At 52.8% G+C, this 15,631-nt stretch overlaps 6 protein-coding genes across 6 annotated transcripts; 2 read left to right on the top strand and 4 right to left on the bottom strand.

Moving 5' to 3' along the window:
- Window positions 1-1,712: 1,712 nt before the first annotated feature.
- J4E87_005240 (uncharacterized protein) lies at window positions 1,713-2,492 on the top strand (the record flags this gene model as incomplete). The annotated part of the gene is made up of 1 exon (XM_049376856.1): window positions 1,713-2,492. The coding sequence occupies one exon, from the start codon at window positions 1,713-1,715 to the stop codon at window positions 2,490-2,492; it is 780 nt and encodes a 259-aa protein (XP_049233712.1).
- A 637-nt stretch (window positions 2,493-3,129) lies between these two features.
- Window positions 3,130-6,965, bottom strand: J4E87_005239 (uncharacterized protein; the record flags this gene model as incomplete). Its single annotated transcript, XM_049376855.1, has 4 exons — window positions 3,130-3,792; window positions 3,848-5,686; window positions 5,741-6,635; window positions 6,700-6,965. The coding sequence occupies 4 exons, from the start codon at window positions 6,963-6,965 to the stop codon at window positions 3,130-3,132; spliced, it is 3,663 nt and encodes a 1,220-aa protein (XP_049233711.1).
- A 768-nt stretch (window positions 6,966-7,733) lies between these two features.
- On the bottom strand, window positions 7,734-8,405 carry J4E87_005238 (uncharacterized protein; the record flags this gene model as incomplete). Its single annotated transcript, XM_049376854.1, has 2 exons — window positions 7,734-8,213; window positions 8,271-8,405. The coding sequence occupies 2 exons, from the start codon at window positions 8,403-8,405 to the stop codon at window positions 7,734-7,736; spliced, it is 615 nt and encodes a 204-aa protein (XP_049233710.1).
- A 1,897-nt stretch (window positions 8,406-10,302) lies between these two features.
- On the bottom strand, window positions 10,303-12,750 carry J4E87_005237 (uncharacterized protein; the record flags this gene model as incomplete). The annotated part of the gene is made up of 5 exons (XM_049376853.1): window positions 10,303-12,284; window positions 12,343-12,409; window positions 12,470-12,546; window positions 12,603-12,620; window positions 12,669-12,750. The coding sequence occupies 5 exons, from the start codon at window positions 12,748-12,750 to the stop codon at window positions 10,303-10,305; spliced, it is 2,226 nt and encodes a 741-aa protein (XP_049233709.1).
- A 578-nt stretch (window positions 12,751-13,328) lies between these two features.
- Window positions 13,329-13,700, top strand: SEM1 (26S proteasome complex subunit; the record flags this gene model as incomplete). The annotated part of the gene is made up of 3 exons (XM_049376852.1): window positions 13,329-13,473; window positions 13,523-13,625; window positions 13,673-13,700. 3 exons carry the CDS (start codon window positions 13,329-13,331, stop codon window positions 13,698-13,700), a joined length of 276 nt encoding a protein of 91 aa, XP_049233708.1.
- A 260-nt stretch (window positions 13,701-13,960) lies between these two features.
- Window positions 13,961-15,322, bottom strand: PGK1 (phosphoglycerate kinase; the record flags this gene model as incomplete). Its single annotated transcript, XM_049376851.1, has 3 exons — window positions 13,961-14,727; window positions 14,776-15,196; window positions 15,257-15,322. 3 exons carry the CDS (start codon window positions 15,320-15,322, stop codon window positions 13,961-13,963), a joined length of 1,254 nt encoding a protein of 417 aa, XP_049233707.1.
- Window positions 15,323-15,631: the final 309 nt, after the last annotated feature.

Here is a 15,631-nt window from a genome sequence, read left to right as displayed (position 1 = left end):
AGCCCCACCTTGATGACGGATAACGTGTTGGATTGTCGAATATCGACACATGGGGTTCGGGGTCCTTGTCTCCACGCATGTTAGGTAAGCTGTTTGATGGTCGACTATTCCAATCTGAAACATAGCTATCCGCGGCCGCATAGGGCCGATTTGATTGTGCGTAACCTTGGAAAATTCGCAGTGACAGGCGGGTCACATGTGAGTTGTCAATGGTAGAACCAAACACAACAAAACCCGTCAACTCTGGAGGAGAAGCAGGTGCGAGCGCTAGCCACCGAAGTGAGGCTACGTGTGACAGGATTCACGCCGAGCCGCGCTCATTGTCCAATGCCATGCTGTGCTGGACCTTTTGCAGCAGGTCGGAGGCTGAGTACGGCTCCGAATATCGATGGGACTGTGCGAGCCACCCTGCGACCCAGCGCGCTGGATGTGGCAGACAACCTTACTGTTTCACACATTCTACACCGCTCTTGACGTGGTATCTTGGACCTTTCCCAGAGCCTACGCGCAATCGCGCAACTGCGCAGAAAATGTTAGTGAAGACACCAATATCGCCAATCAATCTGAGAACAGAGGCGCATACCGCGCGCATCTGCCAATCTACGATTGATGGAAAGGGCGCAGCTGCTCCGCCTTCTTTTTCCATCTCGCCCGTCTTGGGTTGGCTCTTCGTAAGCACCTCCACCGGTTGGAATACAGAGTGCAGCTGACCGGGGTACCCCATGTCCGATGGCGCGCGCCCTATTGTAGAGGCGCACAAAAGCTGATGCCTGATTGCTAGTGGTTGCGACTCTGGGGGACGGTACTGTTACCATGGTCGCGAAGTTGGACGAGTTTTTTCTGTGGGTAGACGAGCGACCCAAAGTTCTCCAGCCGTCAGGAACAGACGCGATTGTACCTGGGATGCCATGGATAGGCCGCGCAACAGCATCCAAGGGTGTAATCGTGCGCGCTCTGTCGCGAACGTGATGCCTGGTTAGCCGCATCGGGCCCTAGGGCTGATGGAAGATGGCGCCGGTGGGAGAAGTCATTGGTTGGGAGCCACCGACACTGCTGCACCTTTTGTGAGTCACAGCAGTCGGCCCTTTCTGGCGCCGCGCTCGCTTCGGGTTACTTTTAATCCCCCACTTCCCTCGCTGCCTGAATTTCTCCTTCCTATTCACCTCACCATACTACACCACGAAACAATACACAAGACAGTCACGAACAATGGCTGCCTTTTAACTTCCCCCGCATCTCGCCGTCCGCTAACCGCCGACATATCTATACCCACTATCCCCACTTCAACTCAACCCTCAGAGTCTTCCTTCCCGGAACCTCTGAACTCAAGTCTCGCCTCGCGCAACTTCAGTTCGCCGTCTTCCCTCCCGTTCGACTTCACGTCGACCATCACGGCTTCTCAACAGTCATCATGGCTTTCTTCACCAGCTCCCCACGCCTCCCGGCAACCACAACATACGAGTCAACAAGCATTCGCCCATCCGCAGTCGGACTTCGTGCTCTACGATCAACCTCAGGTCTCCCAGCGGCCTCTGCGAGCACCGAGCGCGCCTCAGCCTGGGCATACGTTTAACAACGGCCAGCACTTCTACGCAAATTCTGCCCCGTCATCTACTACAGAATTCCAACAGCCACGGTTACGCCAACGTCCTCCGGTTCCACTGTTCCCCAGCTCTAGCAACAACATTCCTCAACTGCACAACGTCTCAAACATGGCAGGTACGACGCACGCTTTCCCCGCTCTCGATCGCGAGCTCACGTTCCCCGCAGACTTGAACAGCAACAACTCCTTCGACTCGGGCGCAAGCCTGATGTCCAACTTCAACAACGGAGGCTTTTCTATGGACCAGGTGTCCGCATTCACGGCGATCAACGATCCTTCCGTTGCCGCCGGGTCTACGCGCACCGTGTCCCCCAAGGACATCTTCAATGATGGCTTTGGGTCTGCACCCCCTTCTACGGCGTTCACAAACTTAACTTCCCCTGATATCGGTGATTCCCCCTTCATCAACGATAGCTTCGAGTGCTCCCCGATGTTCAACGGCGAGCCTGTTATTTCCGACACGAGCGACTGGTTCTCCCTGTTCCCCGAGCAGGAGACCAAGATTCCTGATACTGTCTATGCACCTGCTGTCTCCATGCCCATGGACCGCACTATCAGCAGCCAGTCTATGGAGCGATCTGGTTCTTCAAGCACCGGCTCGCCCCTCGTTCTGGACAAGTACTCTCGACGCCAGTCATCTGTCACCAACTCACCTGCAACAAACGGCATCAGCAAGTCTCGTCGGCGCAAGGGTCCTCTGCCCAGCATCACCGTCGACCCTAGCGACAAGATCGCTCTGAAGCGCGCACGCAATACCCTTGCTGCTCGTGAGTCGCGACAACGGAAGTTTGACCATGTCAGCACCCTCGAGGCTCGCAACTCTGAGCTCGAAGCTGAGGTCGAAAAGTGGAAGAGCATTGCTATGGCTCATGGATACAGCGGACAATGAATGTCCTCGTCTCTCTCATATGGTTCCCGGTGGTCGTAAGGAGCTGGTGAAGAAACCAGCCTTGCCTTTCGGCAAAAGTTTTCCTATCCGTGTTGTTTCCCGCGGTATTTCCTTTCGCTTCTGTCGCCTCCCCGTCACTGGATGGGTGGTGTTTTCGCGCTTCTGTCCTTATGTTTCATCGCCGGTGTGCAGTCTCCCCCTTGTGGTTTTCGATTGACTCCGCCTGGTGCAGGTGGTAATGTGGTGTTGTTCGTTTCTGATGCACTCATAGTTGCGGAGAGCTTTCGTGCTGAAGTCTCCGGGATAGTCTCCTTATATATACATTTACACGATTCACGAATGACTCTTTGCCGCAGTGACTCTTGTGATGTTGTATGACTCAGCCTTGGCCAACTCAGACTGTGGCGATAGTGACTGTTGCCTATGACTCCCACTAACGCATGCAGATTAGAGTTGTACTCAAAATCGGTTACCAGTGCTGTGATTCTGACTATTTGAAGTCGTGCATAAAGCCTTAGCCTCAGTCGCCCACAAACTCAACCACTTGGTATCCGCCCTTTTCCCGAATGCTAGCTGCTTGCATGCTAGTTTCCATATCGCATGACCATCCCCGGCTTTGTAGCCACGTCAAGACTGCCTAGATCCACAGCGGATCTACGTCAACATCCTCAACTTCACCACCTCCAGCCTTGCCTGCAGCCCCGCCTTCTTTGTGTGCTTCCTTGCGCAGCTCGACAACGCTACCCACTGGCTTGCGTCCCGTAACGAGCATCGAGATGTGGTAGAGTAGGTCGTCAGGGCCTAAGACTTTGAGGTTCTTGCCCTCTACGGCCTTGTCGTCTGCTGGTAGGAGCTCGTCGTTGTACAGGACGAAGTCGCCTAAGACGTGGCTACCTGCCTCGTCATCCTCGTCCCCTTGATCTTTCGGACCCCAAACCTCAAGGTCCAGCTGGGTGAGCAGGTTGGGTAGATTCTTCAGAATCATGCTTGAGTCCTGCTTGCTGTTGAACGTGTCCTTCGTCAAGAGAGTTATGTGACGAATCCATGGGCTAGGTTGACCCCGGCGCTTCACACGCCCAACCTCCTGAGCCCTGATTGATTCGTTCGGCGGGGGTTCGTATTCGATAGTAGTACGGCACATTGTCTGCATATTCAAACCCGAGCAAGACACCAGATAGGAGCAGATGAGTACCGCTACTAAGTGAGGGTCGTTGTTGAAGTCATTCAAGATTTTATCTTGCTCGGTCTGACTCAGATCGGTGCGGAGTTGGAACGCGGAGAATTTAAGGAGCAGTAGGACCTGTAGCCACGTATTAGCCTCTGTCTACCACACAGTTGCAACGAACAAAGCTTACCTGTTGGAGCCATTCGGCCTGAGCCGGATTGCTCACCCAAATCAAGACCTTTTCCTGCCTAAGCACCACAATTTCGGCGAGGATTCCCAAAAGCTTCCTCAGTTTAGGCGCTCCCTGGCAATGCCAATGAAGAATCTGCTGGACGTCTGCTTCGATGTGTGTGTGCTTGTCGACCGGAATTTGCTGATCAATGGGCACACGCAGGCGCTTTTGGCCTGAGCGCATATCTTTGAGTATGGTGAGAGCCGTCATCTTTTTCTTGCGCTTAGCGGCCAACTTTGCGGCTTTGTAGCTGTCGTCAAGGAGGTATTTGAACCCAAGCCACGAGCTCAGTAGGCATAGCTTTCTGTAAGTCGTGGTGTTCCACTCCACGTTCTTCTTCGAAGCTGTCTTTGCGAAGAGCGTCTCTGAGGTCTTCGCTACCGCTGCATCGTAAAATGCTCGTTCGGCTGCATTGAACTCACAGTCGTACACCAAACGCTGCACAGCGGGAAGAGCGGCTCGCAGGGGTACACCGTTGATCTCGGAGGAATGAGTGCGGCGGAGCATAATCTTCCTTAGGACTTGTGACATCTTGGATCCCTGCTCAGCCATTGTAGGCGATACTATGGGGTTGAAGATGTACTTTACCATGGCCTCCTGACAGTACTTGAGAGGGGCACGCCGATCATCATCCGCCACAGTGTAGGGGTTGAACTTTATTAGAATTGAGTCGAGCGGGCAAGTGCCACCCATAGCGAAGACTGGGCTGGCTGGTTTGGCGAAGTCAGCATCGACGAAGCCGAGGGAGCGGAGGTAGTTCTCGTCTTGTAGAGCTGGGTTCTGGAGGAACTCCATCAACCCACAATACTCTTTTAGACCGTTGAACGTAGGGGTACCTGTTAGTATGTGTCTATACGTGGCGCCAAGATGGTTGATAGCCCATCCAATCTCGTCCGATTGAAGGCGAATTTGGTGACCCTCGTCGAGTATAATCCTGTGGATCATACCATACATCTGATGGGGGCAATTGACATCAATGCTCTTGTAGGAAACGCCTTCCGACGTCAGTTCTGCAGCGGCCTCTTTCTTGCTGATCCTTCGCTCTTTCGCGCGCTTGTCAACCAGCCAGTTCCATTGTACCTTTGGGCCGTGGCGAACAGCCCAGGTAGAGTAGCTGGTCAGGATGATGGTATCCGCATTGCACTCCTCACCGTTGAAAATGTCGTGGCTACGGGTGAGCCTGGCGGCCTTGCCTTTACCTTTGAGGTAGTAGACGTTGGGGTTCGCCGACTTCTTGGAAGGGCCGTAGTACACAAGGATTCTGAAGCGCTCTGTGAACTTGCAGATTTCCTCGAGCCACTGGGCAATCAGGTTTTGCGGCATAATGATTAGCGTTGGGCGCGCTTCGGGTACCTCCTCGCCATCTGCAAGCTTCTTCCGGCGTTCGTTCGAGCGGAATAGTAAGAGCCCGAGTGTTTCGAGGGTCTTTCCAAGGCCGCAATCTTCTGCGCATAGACCTCCATTTACACAGCCTTCTTCGAAGTCGACCATAGCGTTGATGCCGGTGGGTTGGTGAGCATCTAGGAAAATGTGCTTCATGAAACCTTCCATTCTTGGCTTCTCAGGGTTTGGGATACCCAGCCTGTCGCAGGCTTCCTCGTGATTCTGCCGTTGATACGCTGGGTTGTCTGTCCACTTCGTCTGTTCTCGGTAGGCTTGAATTTCCTCGGCAGTAATGGTCCTCAGCTTCGTCAGAGGTGGACCTCCGATTTCTGTGTTGTCGTTCCCTTCATTCAGCTCTTGATTGAGAGTGCTGAGTGTGGTCCCATTGATCGATTCTATCATGTCGTGAGAGTACTAAGCACAGTTAGTTAGAGATGGGTGATGATAATTTTCGTGGCTACAGCTTACCTGAAGTGCCTGTACGGCCTCTGATGCTTCAGCTTCCTGGACCTCGTTGCCTCCAAGAATGAGGACCATGTTGTGCAGGTCGACGCTATGTTGCTCTTTGCTCTCCACAAGCGACAGATTGTATCTCCAAAGGCGGCACTTGAGGTCTATTTCTGTAGCCTCAAGGCTTACAGCTTCCTCTACCATAATGGTGTACAGTTCTTGTCGGTTTTCGGCTGTTGGGGCTTCGGGTACACCTTCGGGGGCGGGCACCTCCTGCGGCCCAACTTCTTCGTGCTCTTCTTTGAGGACGATGTCCTCGGTTTCTAGCGAGAACCTCACCACCACATCGTCCTGCGCTGCATGGTTTTGCGCATCCTCGAAAGACATTCCTTTCGTGGCTACAAGAGCCTTGCGCCGCTGCTTGTGGGTACTTAGATCGAAACGTCGGTTTATCTCTTGCCAGAAGCCGTCCAAGCTGTAGCCACAGAATGACTCAACGACAGTTGTGGTGGTGGCGGCGTTGGATGGCAGATCGGAAGGCTGACCTTTGGTCCACTTAACGACAGCCATACCAAGCTGTGGATCAGGCTGCTCAGCGTCGGGCTCAGCGTCGGGCTCAGCGTCGGACTCAGCGTCGGACTGATCTGATTGAGGTTTGGCGGATCGTGCGGCGCTTGTCTTTGACTTCTTCTTCTGCGATTTAGTGGTGGTCTTGGATCCTCTGGCGCGCTCTCGCTTCGCAAACAAAACATAATGGTATGCTGTTTGGGTCAACGTCTTGTTCTCCAAGCGCGAGCCGTAGAAACACCCTTCACGATCGACCTTGTTTTCTTTAACAAGCCAGTGTGTCAGCCAGGCATGCCAATCAATCTCATCCTCGTACTCGGGGAAACGTGACTCCTTGTCAAACCTCCTGCAGAGGTAGGGGTACGAAGTCAGTATATGTCTCACATGCACTTCGTACAGTCAGAACTTACCTGCGACCGTTTTTCTCTCCTTCTCTGATCCAGGCATACAGATTGTCGAAGTCGGCGACTTTCTTTCCAGGCCTGAAGAGGTCGGTGTTGAGAAACTTGCTGACAAAGATATCCCAATACGGCTTAACAAACGATGATTGCCGCCATTCCTCGAATGCTGCCTCCGTGTCAAAGCAACCGAAAGAGGCGATGACCTTGCTCTTGTCCTCGTATGGCCTGCGCTTACGCTGTCGCTTCTTAGAAGAGGAGGAGCCGCCTCTCGCCATTCTAGCTAGTCCTGGCTGTGAGCTTGCAGGAGATGCCCAGGTGTGCGGTGGCTACTTGTGAGGAAGCACTGCTCGATGTGCGCGAAGTTGCCCAGGTGTGCGGTGGCTACTTGTGAGGAAGCACTGCTCGATGTGCGCGAAGTTGCCCAGGTGTGCGGTGGCTACCTGTGTGAGGAAGGTGTCGTTGAACGGTAGTCAGCTACCTGTGAGGAAGGTGTCGTTGAAGAGTAGTCACTGCTCGCGCGAAGATTTGCGGTGGCTGCCTGCGGTAAAAGCGGTCTGTGCCCTGCAAACGAGGCAGTGTTTGCACCACAACACTGCGATGACGTAGCCGTGTAGAGCTTCGAGCCAGCTTCACCGTGAGTTAATCTTTCCCGGGCGGTGGCCGCCGATTTATCACGCTCTGTTACTATATGAAACGTCTCACGTGATTCAAGAAAACCTTGGAAGTACTGAACACTGTGGAGCCTACTTTGATGTCAGGCTACCTTATTTGGATGTTTACGTATTGATGTAGGCTCTAGGGTGTTCAGAATATTCCTTGAATGCGCAGCTTCGGATAGCCTGTGTCATGGCGTTGGAGAATTGCTTGAGTACCTAACGATAGGTATCGTCGGCTTTGGGAACTGTGACTTGCATTTCTTCCGGAAGACCCTTACGGATCTGGGTTGCTCACAGATCTCTCAGAATTCGGCGAGCATCGCCATTCTTTTCACGGAACTCATTTAGTTTCTTAATCTTGTAGTCTAGCTAATAAGCGAATCTAAGCTATGACGTTAATAGGCATAGTTTTCGGTATGTCGTGGTGCTCCAGGTGACAGCGGATCCGCTCTTGCGAAAGAGAACAGACGAACTATCCGCATACGCTGCGTCGTATTGTTGACGTTCCTGAGGGCTATACTCGCATTCGAACACCATGCGTTGGACGCTTGGCAGATCTTTGTCGAGTCTTCTTCCGTTCAGTGTGGATGCGTAGCTTCTCCGGACCATGAGACCCTTGAAAGCATTGATGATGCGAGCGCCTTGTTCCGTGCTGGTGATACCCTTACGCTTCTTGGGGAAGGCCCAAACATTGAGAGCCTCCTGGCTGAACTTGAGAATAGCTATTGGATCGGTGGCTGTGATGTCCGTGATCTCGGAGAGCGGCGGGCCTGCGGGCATGTCTGGATCGTCGTCATGGTCGATCTCTGAGTCTCTGGGGTTGCGATCGGATAGTAAGTTGCTGAGTTCGTTGAGTTGATGGGTGTACTGTGGTAGGTTAGCAAAGGTGAAGTCAAAGGTGAGAGAAGCTACCGTTAAACTTACTCTGATAGCTTGCTCGGCATGTCTCCCTTCATGCCCTCTCTCACCTATGTTCAGAGTGATGTGCTTGACCGGAACGTCTCGGAGGCTCTTGGACTCAGACTTCATCAAGTGATAATTCCACAGGCTGACTTTCATATCGAACTTGTTGGCGTGTTTATCCGAAGCCTCTGACACTAAGGTTCTATTCACGATAATAATAGAAGCGGGCTGACGCGACTCTGCTGCTGTGGTCAAAGGGAAGCGGTAGCTGGTACTGCTCTTGCATAGATCAAACGACGAGGTTCTTCAATACCTCGTCGAAAGCCTCCCAGTTTCAAAGTACGGTGACGGAGACATTCATGTTTTGTGTTTCGTACGTAACGCCAGAAAGCACCCTGGAGGTACTCGCTGATATTCCCGTTGATGCGCTCATGTCAACATGGAGTATGTATACGCCTGGAGTACACACGAAGGCGCAGACAAAAAGGAACAGACTCTTTGTATCTGCCTAGGTGTCTCCCCAAGAAAACTGTTGTCATACGCAGGTGCTGGGATATATCGCGTAACAGCCTTATAATAGCTGTGCATTGCTGTGGATTTGTCAGAGTAGCTCTCTAAACGTCTGTTATACTAAGCGAAGTTTTATACCGCGTGGCAGCGTCGTAGCAGCTTTAGGCTTCCCCTCCACGGGTCCGCTCAGCCATATACAAGCATTATACCAGCGGATTAGTAGTTAGGTAGGGCACTAGATAGAGATACCTAAGCTCATCACATCCCCCAAAGGAATGGCAAGCTGGGACAGCAAGCATCCATGATGGCTTGCCAATCGTCGGAAGGGCAATCCTTGCGCATCACGTCGCCAGGGCCGCGTCACCACCTACCAACATATCGGCTGTACTACACAGCTGCTCAAACTGCTCAACAAGACAGCTCCCGTCACTAGGAATAAACAAGAGTATGTCCCAGGACAATCTACATCAGCGCCTTGCCTTCCATCGAGCTTTCAAGTTTACTATGGCCATCACAGGCGACATACAGGCAGCGAATGAGGCCGGCATCAAGCCTGTGTTGATCTCCGTGGGTCTGGATGGCTGGGCCTGCGACGTGAGGATGCTTTTGCCGTAGCTACAGACCTCAGCACTCCAGTTCGAGTTAGTAATCCACCTCCAAAAGCTTCAGTACGGCATGACGAATCGCTTCTCCGAGGTACATGGTGACATTTACTGGTGGACATACCAAACTCAATCAATTCTGGAGGCCCTGGAGAGAAGCTCTGGCCGACGAGCTTATGGCAGCATGGAAGCTCCTCCAATCCGGAAAGGACGTCTCCTTCGGCGTGACATGCGGCCGAAACTTCGTCAACACAGCCTCGCGTTTTCCGACCAAGGGCAGACTTCATTAGCGCCTCTCATTCCACCGGGCCTTCAAGTTCAGTGTGCGCGGCCGCCCCACATGCAAAAAAAAAAATTCATCAACAAAGAACTGCAAAAACATACAACAGCGGGGATTCGCTAGTGGTCACCCACCTAACTACTAATCCGCCGGTACAATGCTTGTATATGGCTGAGCGGACGGGAAGCCTAATTCTCATTGTCCTATGGTCGTATGTGAAGGAATTGGCATTTCTAAAGCTCATATTGTGAGTGCAACGACGAGCACTTGTCACAGGCGATCGCGAGGAACTCCTTCCAATCATATGGTCGTATGTGGAAGGACAGGTGGGTGGTGGTGTATATGACAGAGTATTCGAGTCCTTGTAGGCGTCGGGATTTCAATGGTAAAGTGGTACCTGAGATTGTGCCTCCTCACTCACCATAGTAGTCTATAGAGCATGAACAAAGCTAATTTGAGAATAGCTACAAGGAATGTAATGATGCAAAGCCGTCCTGCCCCTGCCGTGATCTCTACCTCTATACCATCTATATGTATCCCCCTCTTGCCTAACAACCACCACCCCAACGACCCTCTAACACTGCACCCCAAACTTCCTTAGAGTCTCCTTACCCGTCGTAATCTTCATACCAATCCTACCCACAAGTTAGCGTCCAACACATCACACATCGCAGAAACCATCGACATACCTAGCATCCAAATCAAACCCACCCATCTTCGTAACCTCATCCAACCAATCCTTACACTGCACCAGCATCTGCGGATTCTTCTCCGGATGCCCATCCGCATCAGCCTCGCGCCAGATATTCGCGGCCATCTCGTAGCGCGCACAAGGCGCAGTCCAGTTATCTTTGAAGTTACCTGTGATGAGTAGTTTGTCAACAGGCAACGCTTCTTTCTCTAGGATGGCCTTGGCTTCAGCTGTTTGGTCCATGTTACGGAGGGTAGCAGCGCGCAAGACGTGGAGAATAGATTTCTCGTCGACGCCCTCCTTGTCCCAGTGTGGGTTGGCTGGTGATTCGCTCCAGGCCAGGTTGGCCAGGGAGACTTGGAGGTGGTCGTCTCGCATGCGCTTGTATCCGTTCCAGAAGTAGATCATTTCCTCGAGTGGAGAGACGCCGACGGCGTCGACGATGTCGCAGTTCCATTCCTTGGCGCGTGCTTCCCATTTTTGGATCTTGCGTGCGACGAAGATGTCGAAGGGGAGTTGGCGGGCCATGAACTTCTTCTTTCCGACGTTTGGCATGACTTTCTTCATGTACTCCTCTGCCTTGGTACCGTATTCCTTCGCTTTGGTCGGGTCGGTCGTCTTATGCTTTCGGTAGAGTTCGACGTATGAGGCGGCGATGATGTGGTAGTACAGCGCGTGGGACCAGTTGTTGAGGCCAATGCACTTCTCGAAAGCGAAAGCGGTAGCTTCGTAGTCGTGCATGTACATGTTGTTCAAACTGCGTTCAAACCACGTGAGCGCTTCAAGCTGTTTTAGCTTTGACTCGCCCACTTCGTGCATGAACTGAACAGCCTCTTCCAACTTCTTCTCGGAGGCGAGCATCCTGGACTCCTCAAGTAGCCAGAGATGACTCTTGGGGTACCTTGCGCGCATGTAGCGGAGCAAAGCCAGACACCGTTCCTTTGGGTATGCTCCCTCGCCCTTCGTAGGAAGTATATCGCAGAAGTTGGTGAAGCCATTGATATATCCCATCAGAACAACTCCAGCCATGGCACCGTGAATGTTGTGGAATTTAGTCGCTTGCCACAACATTCGCATTCCTCTCTCCCTATCGCCCTTGAAGCCAACGATCTTCAGCAATCCAGCAAAAGACGGCGGGATGAACGAGAGAATGAGTAACAACATGCCGAAACAAAAGTTGGATCCGGAGAGGATGAAGACATCGACTGGGTGGTTACTGAACGACGCGATGTCTGCATCGGCATCCCCCTCATCGTTCAAGGTAAGCTTCTCGAAGTATTCGATAGCGTCTGGTAGCGAGTTGGATGGGTTTTCGTTCGTGATAGGAAGCCCTGGTGCCGAACTTGCCGCGACATCCACCTTCTTTTGAGCATTGTCTAGCTCGACAGTAGCACCCTTGCCAGCGGCGACGTTCAGATGCCCCATGTATTCCACAGGCGTTTCACCACCGGTGTGATCTTCTGGAGCGTCCACGAAGTCGACGTCGTCATCATCGTCCTCTGTGGCCTTCTTCGCGGCCGGTCCAGTCACTGTAGTTGTCTGCTTCAGACTAGAAGTCGACGCTGCAGCGGACGGCCCGCTAGACGTAGGACCCTGAGAGCTCTTCAGAGCATTGCTTGCCCCATTTGATCGAACCGAGCCCTTGGAAGAGGGGCGCGATCCCACCGAGTTGACGCTACTCGTGCTCCTCTCTGCCAGAAACTTTTTCTCATTCTCCATCACACCCTCCAGCGCAAGGTATGCTTTTCTTAATTTGTAGAAACTCTTGATGGCCTCCGTCAAGCTCTCGTTGAGCACACCGACAACGGCACTCATCAGCTGTGCCTCTGCCTGACATACCGCGTACTCGGTGCCTGGAGGGTATATAGGCGATTTATACGCGTTCGGATCTTTGCTAACACGGCGTTGGTGTTCGTAAGCGGAGTTCTCGGCCACTGATAGGGCATTGGCAGCTGTCGACCATGTCAGTCACTGCATCTCCTTGACATCATGTTGAATATGCGATCAGACCTTCGCGTACGATTTCCGGCTCGAAACCCAACGTCGCCCGTATGAAGACACACACACCCGCTCCGAGCTACACGATATAAGACTAGAACCGAAGTATGGGCCCGAGGGCTAGAAGGTAGGTGTGTACCTGGTGGAATGGACTGGATCCTTTGCTAAGGTGTGCTTCGGCGCTTTCGATATCATCGGCCATGATATAGGTGACGGCTGTGCTCGCGTGTGATTAGACTTGTCTGCGCCACTGTATTGGGTGGAGTTCGTACCGCTCATGGCATCCTCAACTGTGTTGTATTAGTACCTGCCTGACCTATGCATGCTTTTGAACTTACTCTGTGCCATTTCGCTCAAGGAATCTAAGCTCTTCGAATGCCCAGGCGTATGGCCCTTGAGCCAACCGCCGACTTTGAACATGCTGGATAAATAATCCCGCGCCGCGGAAAGACTGGTCGAAAAAAGGTTAACCAGAAGAGGCCGAGAAAGAGAGACACGAGAAAGATCGAATGAAGAGATGTAGTAAGTATATTCAAATCTCAGCGTGAAGCGGATACGCCAGCTAAGACACTGAGCGCGTGTCTAGACACCTACTAAAGCCCACCAGACGGGCGGTGCTTACAGCTTCGTCCGGCTACTCGGAGCTAAAGTACGTGTACGTCATGTTCATTATCCGTACTTTACCCTCCAATGCACTCCAGGTTTGGCTTGAAAAGAGTAGATGAGGTACGAGGGCGATAATAGAACACCGCCATGCATCACATGGAACTTTCTCGGAGCCAAGCTGCAACCTCGACGGACTCGTACCCCGCGAACCCAGTTGCCAGGTGCACCACGTGACGTCGCGCTAAGCCTTGCGGACAATCGCCGCCGCCGCTCCTCCGCTGTTAGAGCCGCATCACCAAAGCTCACCAAAGCCACAACACTGCGCAATCACAACTCGACTCACCCAGCCGTACCACAATACATCGCCGATCGCATCTCCCGAAACCGCCGCAATGTCCGGCTCAGCACAAGGCAGCAGCGATATGAAGAAGGCCGTCGTCAGCGACTCCAAGAACGGCGAGCAACCACTGGCGCCCGAGAAGAAGCCCGCAACACAGCTAGAGGAGGATGACGAGTTTGAGGACTTTCCTGTAGAGGGTACGTTGGAATGGTTGAAGGGGGATGCATCAAGCTAACATGTCTGCAGACTGGACTGAGGAAGAGACACAGATCCCCAACGGCAATACACATCTCTGGGAAGAGAGCTGGGACGATGATGACACGAATGACGACTTTGCGGTTCAGCTGAGGTAGGACACTTATCTACTGGAAATGTATAGGTGCTAACAATAACCAGGGAGGAGCTTAAGAAGCTGGGCAAATGAGCGATACCTATAGTCGACACGAACGAGACGCGATTCGAACGGAAGACATGACGACTCTTCGAACGAATAAGGATATGGCAAGCTCGAGACACATGCATGGTTGAGAAAGTGAGCCCAAAGACTCCACGCATCACGTCCATAGGCCACGAGGTGGAATGCGGTATCTTTATTGAACCGAAAAGAGCTATAGCTACAATCATAACTTCGAAGATATACCTTCCCTCATCTTGAGCTGCCGTTCACTTCTATGAGTGACTGGTTTACTTACTTGACAGTGCGGATACACCGGGCAGGTCCTTGCCCTCGAGCAGCTCGAGCGACGCACCACCACCAGTCGAGACGTGGGACAGCTTGTCTTCTACGCCGTACTTGGCAGCCACAGTAGCTGTGTCACCACCACCGATGATGACAATCTTGCCGCTCTGCGCAGCATCAACAGCAGCATCGAGTGTCGCCTTTGTGCCCTTGGCGAACTTCTCAAACTCGAATACACCGGCGGGACCGTTCCAGAGGATGGTTTGCGCCTCGCCAATGGCCTCCTTGTACAGCTTGATGGACTTGTCACCACAGTCGAGACCCATCCAGCCATCTGGAATGCCGTCTTTGTCCTCAGCGTAGCCAGTGTTGGCATCCTTGTCGAACTTGTCGGCGGTGATGTAGTCAACGGGCAGGACAATCTTGACGTTGTTCTTCTTTGCCTTCTCAACAAGGTCCTTGACGGTCTTGCTGCCGGCCTCGTCGAACAAGCTGTCGCCGATCTTGACGCCCTCGAGCGTCTTCTTGAAGGTGAATGACATGCCTCCGCAGATGATGAGGCTGTTGACCTTACCGAGCAGGTTGTCGATCAGCTGAATCTTGTCGGAGACCTTGGCACCACCGAGGATGGCGAGGAAAGGGCGCTTGGGCTCCTCGAGCGCTTGCGCAAAGTAGTCGAGCTCCTTCTTGACAAGGAAACCAGATGCCTTTTGTGGGAGGTCGACGCCGACCATGGAGCTGTGTGCGCGGTGGGCAGTGCCAAAGGCATCGTCTGTAACCCGTCAGTATGCTACTTGTACAAATCGCCGAAGACACTCACTGATGTAAATGTCACCAAGAGCAGTCAGGCCCTTCCTGAACTCCTCAACCTTGCTCTTGTCAACCTTCTGCTTCTTGCCCTCGTCATCCTTGTAGCTGCCCTCCTCCTCGGCATGGAAGCGCAGGTTCTCCAGTAGGATGACCTGGCCGCCGCTAGCACCGTTAACGGTGTCCTCGACCGACTTGCCGACGCAGTCGTCTGTGAAGGTCACGCTCTTGCCGAGGAGCTTCTCGAGTTCGGGAACAACCGGCTTGAGACTGTACTTTGCGTTTGGCTTTCCGTCTGGGCGGCCGAGATGCGACATGAGGATGACGGTCTTGGCACCATGGTCGACAGCGTGCTTGATTGTGGGGAGAGCGCCGACTATGCGCTGGTTGTTGGTGATGTTCTTGTCGGAGTCGAGAGGGACGTTGAAGTCGACCTGGTGTGTCGCGGTTAGATTTGTATTCGTGCTTCACACATAAGTCCTGGATATACTCACTCGGATGAGGACGCGCTTGCCCTTGAGGTCGACGTCGGCGATTGACAGCTTGTTAGAGAGAGACATGGTGGGTGTATAGTAGTACTGTGATGGTGTGAGTTTAATGAAGTCTTAGATGTATCAACCAAAGCATACAGCTGCCAGCTATATACCTCAGGTAAAGGTCCACTTACGTCAATGAGTTGGAGAAAGGAAGAAGCGTGGGAGGCGTTCAATGTTTGTTGTCGAGCTTCAGATCGTCATGGGCAGGCTTGGTGGGGTGTAGCGGGGCAATCCACGGGTTCTCCTGCATGCAAAGCTTCGCGCTCCTTATCGAACCACAAAAAAGCAAGTTGACGTGACCGGACTAGAGAAATTAGCTGAGGTAAAACACAT

This window comes from Alternaria ethzedia (genome assembly GCF_023757985.1).
Source record: "Alternaria ethzedia strain BMP 0044 chromosome Unknown scaffold_10, whole genome shotgun sequence".
Classification (NCBI taxonomy): domain Eukaryota; kingdom Fungi; phylum Ascomycota; class Dothideomycetes; order Pleosporales; family Pleosporaceae; genus Alternaria; species Alternaria ethzedia.
Note: the sequence above shows the minus strand (reverse complement) of the source record. Positions and strands in the feature narration are given on the sequence as shown.